The following is a 16,699-nucleotide window of genomic DNA, read 5'->3' on the forward strand; positions in this document are numbered from 1 at the left end:
GGAGCACCTCCACCCTCAAGGGGGGAACCAAAGAAAGAGCCACCATCTGTGATTTAGTTATGGTGATGCCAGAGCCGGGGCTGGAACAGCAGTGCACTAGAAGCATGATGAATAATGCCTATTCAGTGTTGGTAAAGCAGGCTGCCCAGGTTGGGCCAGCGTGGGGGGGCGGCGGGGGGGGGGAGAGACAAAGAATAAGAGCCGGTAACGACGGGGACAGGAGTCGTGAATCTGACGATTGGGGTTGGGCGATAAAGTCAACGTGAATAATGCGAGGGCCTTGAGGCCGAACACTAAATTGATTGAATCGATGCAAACAGAGGACTGCAAATAGGCAAATGGGAGGGTTAAAATAGTAATTAGTAGCTAGTGAAGAATAAAGAACATCACAGTTACATGAATAACATTTAACTGAAGAAGACAGTGTCTTCAATGGAGTGTGCTAAGCAAGGTTTCCTATCTAGAGATTAGTCTACTAACCTTTCAGACTGACGAAAACACTTCTTTCCTGCCAAAGAGAGGCGAAAACTCTCCTTTAACAGAAACTTGTGGCTGTAAACTGCTCTTGACCAAAACAGTTTTTTTATTTTTCCAACAGGTAAGTTAGAAGCCCATATTTCCAACAACAAACTTCTGAAAAACACCTGCCTGCCTCAGGCTTCCTGCTAGATGTACCTAAAGCCAAATAAAAACAAACTAAGAGCAGAGCAGCACCATGACACCATCTCCACATGAGGGAGACAGGCAAGGCCTCTGTTTGTGAAGGGTATGTCTTGTGGGATTGTAGGTCTCCGGGCTTCATGAAGCCTTGGGAATTCAGGGCTCATTTCACAACCACACTGTCAGGAAATCAAGCGTGTTCCACAGAGACAAAGAAGTTAGAGACAGCAACGGTGAGCAGGGCCTCTTCCTGCCGAGTCTCTCTCTCTCTCTTTTTCCTCTGGTAGAGGAGTCAAGAGAGCGACAAGCAAAGCGAAACCGGAGAACAATGATCAAGAAGCTGTTTTGTGAGCCTGCCATGGAGGAAAAAAAAAATTCTCCATTATCAGCCACTGGAACCAAGGCCCCATATAAAAGGGAGCCAGCCCACCATTCCACCTTTAATCACAGAGTTTGAGATATCAAGGTAATGAAGTTTCACAAAGGTACAAAAAGGTAGGGTTTAAGGAGATAGATTCAGGATATAAATATCGACCATGTTACTCGTCTTTGACTACTTTGACCACTTTATTCACCACTTTGCTTCCCTTGCTGTCCATCTCTGTGGTCTTCTGACCAATACTTCTGAACACTTCAGAGACAAGACACAATCACATCTACACAATGATAATGTGGGTCACACTGTGCTTTGACATTCAGGTGCTCTTCAGCCTACACAGGGCCGTCACTAAAGCCAACAAATACAGACACAGTTCCTGAGTGGACCTGTTCATCATCTCCTCCTCATAAACCAGAGTGGACTGGACATGAACCAGTGAGGCGCATTTGGACACTGGAGACTGACCGTTCAAATACTTTAGAGATGATTTACCCACTTCCATTTAAAAGGCAGACATCACCATGGCAATGGAACCTTATTACTGAGAGTGCGGGTGGTAAACCGGGGCCAGAGGATACTTTTTACAGATGGTGTCAGGTGTAGACAGTGCCGAACTAATAGCCTGCTGTGGAACCTTGACAGTGGTGGTTTAAATCCATCCACCCCAGAGTTTAATACCAGAGGGAGGGCCTTTATATCAGGAGGATGACAGACATTTCCTGCCTGTCTGGTCCACATCTTCTCTGTCCTCGAGTCTGCACTAACTCAGATTCACTACACTTAGGCTACCATTCTCTGTCACACACACACACACACACACACACACACACCTGCAAAAACACAAGCCCTCATAGGGAAAAAGAAACCTGGGACAAAATATGAAAATATTACATTTGAAAACACAGGATATGTTTACATGTAAAATATTTCATCAGTCCGACAGAATTTGTTCGGATTCCAAATGAACTGTGTGCACGCTAAACAGGTGATCTAATTAGTCAATTCATAATATAAAATAGACTACTGTATAACCTAAATAAAATGGTGTCTGACATGTGTCAAAAAGAACACATGGTGTAGACAAGGTAAATGGACATGAACTTTTGAATGAGAGGAAATCAAATGATTCAAATGTTTTTATGACAATGAATTGCCAACATCCACCCACTCAACAGATTATTCACGGCCGTCACTTTCATACTGAATGAAAATTCATTTCTGTTGATCTTGCTTAGATCACTTTAATCCAGTTTGGTTGTTCATATGAGTGTGTATTATTCTAAACAAGCTATTACAATATTTATTACTGTAGTACGAAACTTCATTTAAATGTACACACAGACGCTAAAATAAAAAAATCAAGATGAAAGATAGCTTTCCCTTTGTAAGACCAGACATTTATAAAGCAAAGGCCTTGATCTGAAGACGACCATGTTTTACAGAAAACACTGAAGAGACCCAACTACAACTCAAGACTTGTCTGACTAAACTGTAACGCAAAACCTTTCTAACAAAAAAAGAAAGAAAAAAACACAGCGAAAACCAACTAACGATCTGATTATTCACCATGAATAAAGACATTTTCCTATAGTCTAGGGGTGAATAGAGGAGTCTGTCAAGCCAGCGTGGCTTTTCTATTGGACGAAAGTCATCTGATCAATGACATGCATACAATCATATGACTGCCTTCCAAGCTAGGCTTACCCACAGCCAGAGACACTAGATCCTCTTACACATGGATTTGTGAACTATTTACTGAGGCAACCACCTGCCTTTTCCAACATAACTGTGTGGGAAGCAAACGTATGGCGGCTTTGAACGACATAAATCATGTCTAGGCGTAGAAAATGTCAACCCAAAGTGTTATGTTAGCAGTAACAGAGCTCCGCTCTCAGGTAGAGTCAAACACACAGTCCCAAACGAATTGGGAGATTTGGCCACTTAACTGCTGATAATTTACTCTGTGTTATTTTTAAAAAAGGAGAAAATGTCAGCTGAAAGCTTAAAGCGAAAGACTGACGGTGGTGATCATAGTAAACACAGTAAGAACCAGTAGACCCATTCTTTTAATCAGACATCCTGAAACAGTTACAGTAGCCTTTTGGCTCTGATCACAACGAGTAAAAGGATGAAACAAACTACTCGTGCTTTGGGGGACACTAAACTTTGTTGCACGTAATTACACAAGTGAACATGAGGATGTCGCTCCCTAAAACTGACAACACTGATCATTTTTTGCTTTTCCGTTGACACAAAGGACACAAAGGAGCACCAACAGGTGACTGTTTTCTCAGCTCCTCCTCAGTGTTTAATGAAATGGAATGAACGAATTGCTCTCACAGAAATGAAACAATTGGCTGTTCAACATCATGTATCACCAGAAACTGCAGCTGGGGGACCACTGGTACAGTTAAAACACCTCTGTAAAAATGAATCAGTGTTGCAGCTTTATCATCTGAGGGAGTTAACCCATGCTGCCATAGAAATGCCAAGCTCTACACAACAAAAGACATTTCTTGAACAAAATTAAGACAACTTGAAAAGCAATGGCAAAAACTCGTTTTGCAAAAAAAAAAAAAAAAGTTAAAAGCATACTAGGTACAGCCTATATCTTGTATTGTTTTTCATTTGCAGTAGTTAGTCTCTGCTCATGAACGTATGAAGCAGAATCCAGTTCTATCCACTTGAGAACAGTTTTTTTAAACTGCACACATCTCCTTTTCTTATTTACTTAATGAGAAATTAGCAAATCTAGATCTCAAAAACAGTGTTAGATGTGAGTGTTTCAGCTCTCTTACAATAATACTAAAGCAATCTATTCAACACCAGGTTACAACACTGGATCATATTGTGTAACCTCCCCATGCCAAAATGCAAAACAAAATATGAACAAAATCAAACTGGACAGTAATACCTGGCCACTAAACATCTGGCTGGCTAATTAATGCTTCAAACTGACAGATAATTTCCAAATTCGTTAAGAAGAATGACACTGTCACTTTTCAAACTCTACACAACTAATTATGCACATGATTACACTGCTGTAGCCTGTGTCACCAGTAAAAGATCTAATATTTACTAAAACACATATGGTCACAAACTCATTTTTTTCTAATCTGCACAACTGCTCCGGTTAAGCCCTAAACTCTACCGGTTACTGAAGAAGAATCGGTAAAATTAAGCAAGTTTGGTCAAGAATTATGACGTACGGTTGTTGTGGATGACTAGTATTATGCGCCAAATAAACGCCCAAAGAATTAAGTATTGAAAGAAGTTTTAGCAATTTAAAATACCATAATTTAATATTTGCACCTAGTGCAGTGTGTTTATTGGTAATTCGTGCACATTAAAGCAATCTAAACAAGTCGTCCCACCGTGGTGCTCTCAGTGACCTTGGACATGGTGCATTTTCTTCAAGACGTCAAAACCGTAAAAACGATCATAGCACTTCGTGTGGTCCTCGCGTGTTTATCTGTGCTCCGTAAACAGGTAATATCTAAATGTCGGACAAGTTTCTGTCCCGTGATCTTAACGGGCACTTTCGGATGTATGTATGTATGAAGATGATTACAATCACATTTGTACTGTATTTGGAAATACCTTCGATGGATATCGAACCTATGTTCTGACTGGTGCGGTCACAGACAGATATCCTTTCCTCACTAAGACAGCAAGACGCATTTAAACATCAAAGAACAAGACTCTTCAGCGCAACACTAGACCCTTGACTGCTGCATTTAAAAATACAAATAATGCCACATTCTTCGGCGATTAGTTTTATTACAGTATCACACACAGCAAAAGTCTATACCAAAGCCGACGAAATGGTCTTTTTTTTATTCAAACAAGCCAAAACTTTCCTGAAACCAGCATGTGGTACTCTCCATCCAAAACCCCTTTCGCAATAACAAAGCGATGCCTAGTGTGTGTAACACCCCTTGGAGGAGTGGGGGTTGAAAAGGAATTAAGGTTGTTGATGCGTGTTGTTGACCTTACTTATATCTCTTCCATTTCAAGAATCATGTAGATCTCACAGTAACGACTTAATCCGACAGATATGGCATAATCATTCAGTGTCCCAACTTAAGTAACATTTTTCGCAATATTACAGAGATGCTTAACTTGGGCACTAGAGGAGGGGCCACAATACCGAGGCGTTGAATTTAACAAATAACCTAAACAGCGGATTCAAGTCAAGTCAGTGGCAGTACCGTGGTCTTATATGTGAGAAGCATTCGCAGCATCATATACCGTAAACGGAGGTATGGTTTATCGTCAGCGAATAAGCAATTCTTACCAAATGGAACAATGACAAAACAGAGGCCAGCTTGCGGGCTAACAATAACCTCTTAATTCACAGCGAGTCATGAACTTGACATTAGATTTTATTTAAAAGTCAAGACCAAAAGCGACCATTGCATATGTAACTTTATGTTGCTGCGATGTTGCAAACAAGTAATCGCAAATTACACAGTTAAAGAGCAAAGTGACAAACAAAAAGACATTGCGAACGGTGATAATGCTAGATACAGGATCCAACAATAAAACTTTTCTTTTCTTTTCTTTAAAGAACAGCAACATCGGAGTCATGGAGCAAGTCAAAACCAAAGCATTAAAGATGACAAAGATTGTGCAATGGGAAAGGGGGTTGATATGGAGTATTTGGACAAACGCAATGACTGATTCATAGGAACACAGAAATTGTGAACAGTTGAAAGAAAGTTACCATGGTCGGCTCAGGGGCTAACAGGCTAACGCTTTGGGCTAGTCTGGCAAGATATTTAAAAACAATCCGGACGGAACCGCATGGCATTTCTTCAAAACGTGATCAAAATACGCCTCTAGGTTAAATTTGAACCATAAAAGTTTCGCTATCCTCAGCAACTCAGGAAACTGTGACCACACAACGTGCGCTATCGTAACTATCAATTTACATTATGGATAGAAATAAACCTGAGATAGCTAGTCTGCTAGCCCACTGAGAATAATAAATTCGTTCGCTTGAGAGCAGCTAGTTAGCTAACGTTAGTTAGTAGCGTAGTTAAGATTTTAGCCAAGTTAGCTAGCTTACACACAAGTTCTTGCTGATTTGCCAGGTGACAAACGAGAGGTTTCATTAATTTGAATGAGAAGTTAAAGATAGGCAAATAATAAACCTACATACTAGCAAAATAAAAATCAATTAACCGTATATTTACCTCAATTTCAAAGTCCGGTAAGTTGAATGCCGTCCTAAAGAGTGAACAGAAGTGGGCTATGGCGGGGACTTCCCACCAAGACTGGATCTCCTCCACAGAAATTGTACATCCCTGGGACATTTTCAGTCGGAAAAGGGTATACGTTGACCGTGTTTCTCACATTAGAAATAGTGCTGCGCTTAATATCTTCGATTTCCTGCTGATAAGTAACTTCTTCAACTAAACAGTAAAAGTTGTTTTTCAGTTCGTTCTGTTGCCATTGCAACCCGCAGAGTACTACAATCTGTTTCAATCAGAATTTCACAAGAGGTGAACAGATGGGGTGGCGATACCACTTCCACACAAAGAGGGGTGCGTGGTCACCTAAACAAAACAAAACCGATTTAATCGCACGATGAGATATATTCTGCATAATTAATTCAGACAAATTAATTAAAATTCCGACTTTTGAATGTAGTAAATGTACGTAATGAAACATTTAAATTGGCATAATGTAGTGTATGTTGTTAAGTTCCACACCTCTACCTGGAGGACCAAGTCCCATTTAAAGGGAATGCTCGTAATATTTGAATTGTCTTGAAAGAGCGCTTTTTTCTACATTATGACAACAACTGTCCTGATCTGACTGGTCCTCGCGAGTCATGAAGAGTGCCGGCACGTCCAGTCTCATTTTTATTTGTTCCTCCGATTTCTCCATGGGTCATCCCTTTTTAGAAACTTGATTGCAGGTGTTAAATGTGCTTTCCCCTGTGCAGATTTATCCAAAGAAAGATACATTGTCGTTCTCCGTGTATATCAATTGTTTAATAGTTTCGCTATCTTGTACAAAACCGGACATCGCGCGCCAGCTGTGAATATTTGATATTTCAGTTACATTCTGGACCATACTTTCGAGTATTCAGTTACTCAGCATTATGCAACAATTCAGAGACGAAACCTTACCTACAAATGTCAGCAAACTGACTCACTATCATAAGAAACACATCACTGGAGTTCCTCGTACTATTAGGTAATATTGGCGAAAACCTCTTCATTTGAAAATGATTTAGCTCCCCCTGTTGCCTAGCTGGATCACATAAAAGAGATCTGTGAGGCCCATAGGAAAATTCTCATTCCATCAAAACCATTAATTATTTTAATATGGTGACTGCCGAGTATTTATTCAGTATTATATCACCCGCAATTTACATTGTTTTCACTTTGAAAACACACATTGCCATAATTAGTTGATTGCTAGGGTGACTAACACGTTTACAGGAGCACGTGCACGGGTTGATTTCGGTAACAGCAGCCCTGGTCGTGGATAGCCATCGCAGAGCACGCGATTGACGAGAACCGCAGTCCTATCCCTCTAGCGATGTTGCTAGGAGACTGGAAGCTGTGGTAATGACCAGTGTGACTGACGTGCATACGCATACTCTTTTGCAAAGGTTATCACTGGTGTAATATCGATAGACTACGTATGTTACTGTTACCATTATGGTACTACATTGTGGAAACATTCTTTGAAAATTATATATTTTTTTCCGTTTATCATCATCCCTGTTATTAGAACTTATGTTCTTTACCTTACCTTACCTTAGCTTACCTTACCTTATGTTCTATACTTCATATAACTGATAATTTTATGTTAGATATATTTGTCATTATATTTAGTCTCAACACACAGTTTTTCTTCAGTACTACAGAATCTTTCAAGCATTCCATTGCTCCATTAACTATAAATGAAATATAACATGACATCCAACTAGTTTAATTATTAGTGTAATACAATAAATATGGAAAGATTTCCAATGTTCTGCTCAAGTTATCCAGTTTGTCTGGTGAAGACTGTAATTTGACACCATGTGGTTTAGGGGTTCACTTGGCTCACATTGCGTGTGATGAGCAGGCTGTACCCAGCTTTCCCATTGGTTTGTCTTGTGGGGCTTGGCAGCTAACTGGGAAAGCTCTCCTACTTAAGAGACTGTGTCCCAAAAATCCTCCACAATAGCTGCATTAGAGACCTGTCACAGTAGAGAACATTTTGGTATAGCGTTTTAATGAAAGAGAGAGAGAGAGAGAGAGAGGGAGAGTGAGTGTCTTTGTCACTCTCTGTCTCTCTCTGTCTCTCTCTCTCTCTCTCTCTCTCTCTCTCTCTCTCTCTCTCTGTGCGTGTGTGTGTGTGTGTGTGTGTTGATCCTGTAAGTGACAGCAGCTGAAAGTTTCTGGATACCTTTTTATCTCACACTACGATGTCCTTGATATTGGTTCTCATCACAAAATGATTAAGCCTGCACACTTGGCATGGTCTTAGTGTTACTCACATGCCTCAACACTACCTTATACTTAACCTCGTGTAAGGGACTGAACAGCTAACCTAATTATGCTGGTAATCAGGACTTACAAAGCAACAAATAAAGCTGTTTCTAGACACATTTTGTCTCTTGACAATCTTTATTTGTGGAAATACTAACAATGTTATCAGTGTTATTAATTAGTGTTGTTCTGTCCCACAAAACATAAATCAATAGAGAAATCAATTCTCATGAATCTGACACAGCACGTGAGACCTGTTCTTGTGGAGACAATATAACAAATCATAGATGGTGTAATTTTTTTTTATATGCTTGTTTATAAGCAGGTTCACACATGGTTCACAACACAGAAGAGTAAAGAGCTCCTGAATTAGTATTGCCTATGCTCTTATAGTGTAGAATTCTCTAACCTCTTTGATACACTATCATACTGCTTTGTGTTTTTGTGACAGCGTGTTAGTTGTGCTTTTGTAAATTTGTAAAAAAATTGGATTTGTGTGTGCACACGTGTGTCTGTCTGTGCGTATGCGTGTCTGTGCGTGTAGTGTAGTGCAGTGTGTATGTTGTATTAGTCGAGAGCTGTGTGTTACTGGAGCTGCCTGTGTCACAGGGAATCACCACAAGGGGGTGGGACTTAGGCACTGGGACAATGATAGTGTTTGTGCAACGGCCCCTGAGTGGCGGCTAGCTCTGTTGGGAGGCTTTCGCTTGACTACGGTTGCTGCACACATTGTTGGAGAGAAAGGAGAGTAGACAGCTTTATCCAGCCCACGGGATGCATTCACAAAGGTAAGAACATGATAATCATCTTTTCAAAAAAAAAAAAGAAAAGAAAAAGAAAAAAAAGACTACAAAGCTCAAAGCGAGAAAGGCAGTCACTGGATTTGCTGTGAAGGGAGTACGCTGGTATGGTGTAACAAAGTTGGAGCAAGGGAGTTTGAGGATGTCGGTACGGCGCAGCCGCTCTGTGGTCTGTGTTTTGGCAGTGGATGAGTGTGAAAGAAATGAGGCTGAAAGAGAGTTTCACAGGGGAGGCTCAGTGAAAGGCATGCTCAGAATGTGACCGGAGACCACAAAGACAGAGAGAGAGAGAGAGAGAGGAAGAGAGAGGGACAGGGAGAAACAGAGGAATGAAGTTGTGGAGAAGAAGAGAGAGAAGGTGGGAAACTGTTGGAGTGGTACCCTGATGAAGGTGAGTTTGGTAGAGAGAAACTTAAAGTGAAAGGGAGAAATGTTTTTAGAGGTAAAATTCGAAATGAAGGAACAGAAGATTTACGATGGAGATTAATTAGGGTGAGCAGCGTCAAAGAATAAAGTCCTAAAAAGGGAGAAAAGTGAAGGGAAAGAAAAGATTTCAGTCAATATATCACAAATATGAAAACCTAGTCCTCATATCAGAAACTGTTTTTTTTTCCTACACATTCTGTTGATTCCAGGCATAAAGGTGAAGTGAGGTAAAATGGAATATAGATATTGCTGTGTCTGTTCTAGTTCAGCCAACTGTGTCTCTCAGGCACAGGAAACAGAGCTGGTAAGCCTTTCATCGTTTAGCTGTCCCAATGGTAATTCAGGAGGTCATAACCCTTTTAGCTAGCAGATTAAAGAGACTTTAGACGCTAGGATGTTCTCTCTCAGTCTCTGTTTGCCAATCGCTGTAACTTTATCATTCAGAAACACCAATCGTTATGTTGTTTATCATTTTTAATGCAGAGAGTGAAAGACAATATTGACTTTCATGTGTCACGCATTGCTTAAATGAACTCTTAATATGAGATGTAGAACCACCGGATGAATTTTAACCACCAGATGAATTTTAGTTCTTCACTGGTCAGATGTGCAATGCATAACATATGTAGAATGATCTTATCTTACATTTCTTAATGAATGACTTACAGCTAGAAAATCAGGAGTGTTTGCTGGGTGACACAGAAGCACCTGCAAACAGCCATTGTAGTCAGAGAGAGAGCTGTGAGGGCCAAAGCCATTCTGGAAGCCAGTGTGGGGAGTGCACCTGACACCCCAGCAGGTACAGTGTCGTGAGAGGGGGGGAAAGAAGAATAGAAAAACAAAAGAGTGCTGGAGAGGAGGGAGAGGCTTGTGCCCTGCCTGTGCCAAAATGGCTGAGCAGAAAGTTAGGTAACTATTCATATCTTCTTTCCTTGTTTAATCTCTCTCTCTCTCTCTCTCTCTCTCTCTTTTCATGTGGTTAGAGCTGTTCATATGGGAGTAACCCTTTAAACTCTATGTTATTCACGGTGATTTTTTTGTTGTTGTTTACTTGTGTGCTTGCCCGTGGATGTGCGTGTGGCCGTCTATGCATCTGTTTGTGTTTCCCACTCAGCCTTCCTGCTAAGCTGATTAATGGGGGCGTGGCAGGCTTGGTGGGCGTCACTTGTGTTTTTCCTATCGATCTGGCCAAGACCCGCCTTCAAAACCAGCAGGGTGCACGAGTTTATAGCGGAATGTGAGTGTCATCTTTTCACCTTTGAAGACTGAGAGCAATATCTGAGTTTCAACATGTTATGTATTATGAAATACATTTTAATAATTTTATAATCATATTTTAATTATTGGGTGTAGATTTTATATAGCCCATTCTGACAAAAGTTATTGTGAACTTTTCAAGTAACATTTGTTCTATTTGAGAACTTTGAGTATAACTTTTACAATTCATACCATCTGGAGCACAAACTGGGTGGAGACATTGGTGGTCAAAGCCCAGTAAAGCCATTTTCCTCTATGAGTCAGAAGGTGGGAAACAGAGGGTGGAAAGACTGAATCCTTAGTTTAATTTTATTCACTATCCCTAACGCAGTCTGCACTGCTGACCAATCCATTACAGACTTTCTACATGCATCTCATCTGAGTCTTTTACTCTGGTGCTTTCCTGTTAGTACCATTGACAGTTGGCAGGGTGTTGGCATCTCCTCTAGTCTCTGTTTACTGGCTGAGGAAACACACTGAATACAAAAGCATGGATGTAAATAAAAGGCAAGGGGCCAGCTACTCTCATCCAAATCTTCTCCTCAAGCCTCCTGCCTTCTAGGAACCCTTAGTTTAAAAAAAAAAAGTTTGTAAGTACATTTTTGAAAATTTTAGAGTGATGTTATCGTTGTGTTTTTTTCATCGATGCTCATGGTAATTCTCAGTATCAATGCAAACTTGGCTTTAAAACAAAAGTTCACAAACTGGCACTCTTTGCACCAAGTAAAGTAAACGATACCAACAAGCTTCTACAGGAATTGATGGGTTTTTATTTTGACTGCAACATTCAATGTGAAACCAGTCTCTAGGCCTCTAGGGGTGTGTGATAGTCTGATATTGGTGTTCAATTATCATGTCTGGTTTTGTGTTAAAATGTTGGTCTTGTCCTGAAGGCTCGACTGCTTGGCAAAGACTGTTCGGACTGAGGGGTACTTTGGAATGTATCGAGGTAAAGTTCACTTTATCAGGGTCATGTGGACATGTGGGCGATAAATCCCGCTGCTCTATTTCTAATCAAGCATATCCCTTTAAACTCACTCAGGTGATTTTATAAATAAATATGAAACCCGATATCATTTTCTGTCCACATGCTTTTTTTATGGGAGCAGTGACAGGCTCACTAAGCCCTCTGGCCTGTGAAAAGTTGTCCCCTTTTATTCCCTGGCAGAATTAAAAGTAAATGGAAACTGCGGATCGTGTTTACCTTTGTGTTGTACTTCTTTGTATTGTTCTCTTCCTTTTTAATGTTTAATACAATTTAATACAAAGAGTAAAAACAATGCACACTTTGTACTTGGCATTCCCAGTAAATCTGGGGTACTGGTTGTATATGGGCTTAATCAAGAGCTAGTTTAAAGTGGGTGTGCACTATTGTGGTGTCTGAGCATATGTGGTACGATTCTCACAACTAACTGATGAGCCAAAAGACACTGAGTAAATCTCTCACTGTTCTGTTATCAGTCTAGATTCAGAGGACAGTTCTATTTGATGTGGTTCAGTCACTAGTACACTGCCCCCTACCCTTCCCATTCATTCATCATTTTAATTGGTTGTTCCTGTTTTCCCAGGTGCAGCTGTGAACCTCACACTGGTCACTCCGGAGAAAGCCATCAAACTGGCAGCCAATGACATCTTCAGACAGCAGCTGTCCTATGACGGGTAGCTTTGCCTTTCACTTCATCCAAAAGCGCAATTACGCTGTCATTCCATTTACACTAATAACAAACCATCACCATGAATTAACCATCAAATCCATCAAGTTCATCAGCAGAATGAACCCAGTCATTTGTAGGGATGGTCGGTTAAATAACTGCCTTCAGTAGATCGATACAACAATGGCTTTTTCCTTTTTTGTTGTCGTTGATGTTTGCTGCTGCTGTAGCCGTGACAAACCTCTCCTCTCCTTTCCGACCTATAGAAAATTGCCCCTTTGGGGGGAGATTCTTGCAGGATGTGGGGCAGGAACCTGTCAGGTGGTGGTCACCACACCCATGGAGATGCTAAAGATACAGCTACAAGATGCCGGCAGACTGGGTGAGCTGTGTGATGACTCTGAACATTGGCTTTCATTAGAAGTTTATGGATTTCCAATATAAGGTAGCGGCGGTTTTATGATACTTGTGGTACGGTGCATGATGGAGCGTGGTCTGTATTTGTATTTGTATTTGCTTGTTTATCTGTCCCAGCTGCACAAAGGCCTGTTTCGGCATCTGCTGCTGCTCCTGGTCCAGCACCCTCCCTGGTGGCCCCCCGGGTGGCTCAGCCTGGCACTGCACCCCGGCCCTCTGCCACCAGGATCACCCTGCAGCTCCTGAAGACCCGTGGACTGGCTGGCCTATACCGAGGTGCAGGAGCCACACTGCTCAGGTTAGACACAATCTCTTCAGCAGAGAGAATTGATCACTTATATACACCTGTTCTTGCAGTAAGTGTCTCTTTTACATACACTTTCTCTCTCTCTCTCTCTCTCTCTCTCTCTCACTCAAACACGCACACACACACACACAAAGACACATATAGATGCAGGTAAACCTCTCTTGTACACCATGTAAACCTTGCAGGTGTACATGTCAAAACACTTGTATCCACACCATTCCGCCCACAAAAGGAAACACATGTTGTCACAAACAGGAAAAACCATATATAGGGTTACAAACATCCACTCACAAAGTTTAAGCCCATGCATGTAAACTCATTCACCTTCCTGAGCACCTCCCACACACACACACACACACACATCCCAACACTCAGACACATTGTTCAAATCTGTGATGTAATCTGGGTCTGAACTGATACAACCTCATGGACTGTCAGGGCTGATCTGTCATTCATAGCTGGTGATTAGTTGAGGGCAAGCAGCTGCTCTTTGGCACAGGAAAGAACGCCTCGCTTAACTTGTTATCATAGTGTTGTTATAGCTAAACCATCCTCCAGTCCTTTAGCTCTCTTTAACTTTAACTTGAAAAATGTTCCTAAAAACCTTATATAACCTATTTTTAAATGTTGCAAGAGAGAGAGAGAGAGAGAGAGAGAGAGAGAGAGAGAGACAGTGCACAGTCACACACTGTACAAATCAATAGAGTTCTGTAGCTGTGTCTAACTGCGTTCTAGCCTGACCTAAACCATGTATACTTTTTTGTCCTCTCTGCTCAGGGACGTACCATTCTCAATGATCTACTTCCCGCTGTTCGCCAACCTGAACGCGCTGGGCCGAAGCGAGCAGGGTTGTCAAGGCAACGTGCAAGAGAGGGCCCCCTTCCTGCAGTCCTTCCTGGCAGGCTGCACCGCGGGATCAGTCGCTGCTGTGGCCGTCACCCCTCTGGATGGTGAGACTGAGGCAAGACAGGAGCAGAGGAAACTGGGCTATTTGTCCTGACGAGACATGTTTACAATACATAGACAAAACACGCAGATGTTCTATTGGCGTACTCAAGCCCTGCTCTTAAAGCCTTCGGTCTTCAACATGTTGTAACTGCGACAGACTGGACTAGCAATGTTATGACCAGACTATTTGAAAAAAGAACATTTTGAGTGAATTACTCCATTAGTGTATACCTTTATGTCAACAAACAGAAGAGGGCTGGAAAACAGATTAGTGTTTGCATGAGATAAATGAGTAGGACCTGTAAATAGAGTTGAGGGACAGATACTTTTGAATGAGTCACTGAAGCACTCTGATGCTTTAAATGACTTGGGATGTGCTAAACAAACAGACCATACCCACCTGTGGGAAAGGTTCTGTGCTTGAGTAATGCGATCCTATTACAAACTGCACTTGCTGTTGCGTTTTATTGTGTTATTTAGAGACTCATGGCCTGCTCTTTTTGAATATAACTTTAAAACCTTATCTGTTCAGAGACAGAGTGAATTGTCTGAAGTTGTCAACTCTTCATTCTTCACAGTCATATAAATTGATGTATACTTTTAAATGAATATGATTTTTACATTGTTAATTTACACTTTTAAAATGCAACAAAAATCTTTTTCTTCATATTTATCTTTTTGTGTGAGTGAGAAACAGATGATAAATGAATAAGGATACATAGCCCCAAATGTCCTTGTTTCCAGAGAACAACTTTGAGGTCTTAAAACAATTCATAACTATTTAGAAAATATATTGAAATTTCACAGCATCTGACCTTTGGCTTTAAGTTTTTATGCATGTGTTATGTATGTAAATACACAACCATATTTTTAAAACAGCCCTTTCACTTTAAAAGGGGAACATCACCCTAAAGGATTACAAATAACCCGTATCTCAGAGAAGAGGAATCTCAATGTTAAAGCTGAGAAATAAATTACGGAGACATACGACAATATAGTTGTAGTCTTTGGTATGAAACAAGAATCAAGAGATGAATTCAGATCTGTGTTTGTGCTGTTTGCAGTCATAAAGACCCGACTCCAGACCTTGCAGAAGGGCGAAGGAGAAGACTCATACAGAGGCATTGCTGACTGTACACGGTGAGAGCTTCGGACGAGGCGGGTCGCGAATATCAGATTTATGGTTGTATGCATTTACAATAATACATTAGTAAATCTGAGATGATTAATATACCTTAATCGGCCAAGTAATTATCATGTATAGAGACAGTGGTGATTCAAAAGTTATAGCCTCCAATAGCCCTCACCTCTGTGTGCCTCCCTACACGCTTGATGCAGTTGTATACGTTACTTTTTTATGACAGGTACGACTGCATTATTTTGTTCCCCTTCTTTGCCCCCTCACAGACGCATTTTGAAACGAGAGGGACCGATGGCATTTCTAAAAGGAGCGACGTGTCGAGCATTGGTCATCGCCCCTCTCTTCGGCATCGCCCAGGGCGTCTATTTCCTGGGCGTCGGAGAGCAGGTGTTAGCGCTACTGGGCTAGCGACGGGCGAAGGCTCTTCACGGTTAAGACACGCACAGAGCACTGTTTGAACATGTGGTGAAAGAAAAGAGAGGAGATGCAAGAGGGGCCCACAATATGTCAGATGAGGGGTGTCCACTTGCCCTAACCAAAGGAGAAGGGACAACAATGGAACGTGAGGAAAAAAAGAGGGAGAGGAAGAGCTAATATTGCACCTATGTTATTCATTATTCATGTCTCTTTAGATATTTACATGCTGTAAACAGGGTTTCATAGGCAAAACAGGGTCCTATATTTAGGAGGAAATCTAAAGGTGCCTATGTATTAGTTACTTAACTTTCTTTGGGGGTGGGGGAGAGGGGGGTGGCTTTTGAAATCTTTTAAAAGGCTTTGGGGGGAAAAAGAACTACCAGTATTGTAACAGTCATTCCAAACAATTTGAATGAAGTTCAGAACAAATTGATAATATTTTTTTTACTTTCTTTCTCTCTCTCTTTTTTTTTTTTAAATTTTGCGGCCTAGTGGCATTTTTGCGCAACTCTGTGCAGATGCGAACTGAAACAAACACTAAACTCGAAATCAAAAAAAGCCCCTGTCCTGTCGCTGTAATGGCCTGGTTCCTATCTGTTGAATCCAACCACCCCCTCTGTGTCTGCTGGTCTTTCTCACAATCTGGCTTGTAAAACCTGAGCATTCAGTGTGAAGGACTACTGGTGTTATTGCACAGAGCTCACTCCCTTAATCTGTCTGTAATACTTTAATCCCAGTCACTTGTGCTGTAATCTTACTCCTCTTCCTCAGTGCAAACCGTTAGGGCCCCCTGATTCTG

At 41.2% G+C, this 16,699-nt stretch overlaps 2 protein-coding genes across 2 annotated transcripts in view; one reads left to right on the forward strand and one right to left on the reverse strand.

Moving 5' to 3' along the window:
* cecr2 (CECR2 histone acetyl-lysine reader) overlaps window positions 1-6,357 on the reverse strand; it is a 29,170-nt gene extending 22,813 nt beyond the window's left edge. Inside the window, exon 1 of the mRNA XM_030789674.1 lies at window positions 6,238-6,357. Within this exon, the coding sequence (XP_030645534.1) occupies window positions 6,238-6,357 (120 nt within the window). The remainder of the gene's footprint in view (window positions 1-6,237) is intronic.
* Window positions 6,358-10,650: 4,293 nt separating this feature from the next.
* Window positions 10,651-15,891, forward strand: slc25a18 (solute carrier family 25 member 18). Its single transcript, XM_030769494.1, has 9 exons — window positions 10,651-10,670; window positions 10,876-10,998; window positions 11,912-11,967; window positions 12,587-12,677; window positions 12,937-13,052; window positions 13,205-13,385; window positions 14,172-14,344; window positions 15,407-15,482; window positions 15,750-15,891. The coding sequence occupies exons 1-9, from the start codon at window positions 10,651-10,653 to the stop codon at window positions 15,889-15,891; spliced, it is 978 nt and encodes a 325-aa protein (XP_030625354.1).
* The last annotated feature ends 808 nt before the right edge of the window (window positions 15,892-16,699 follow it).

The sequence above is a fragment of the Chanos chanos genome, chromosome 1, assembly GCF_902362185.1.
Source record: "Chanos chanos chromosome 1, fChaCha1.1, whole genome shotgun sequence".
Lineage (NCBI taxonomy): Eukaryota > Metazoa > Chordata > Actinopteri > Gonorynchiformes > Chanidae > Chanos > Chanos chanos.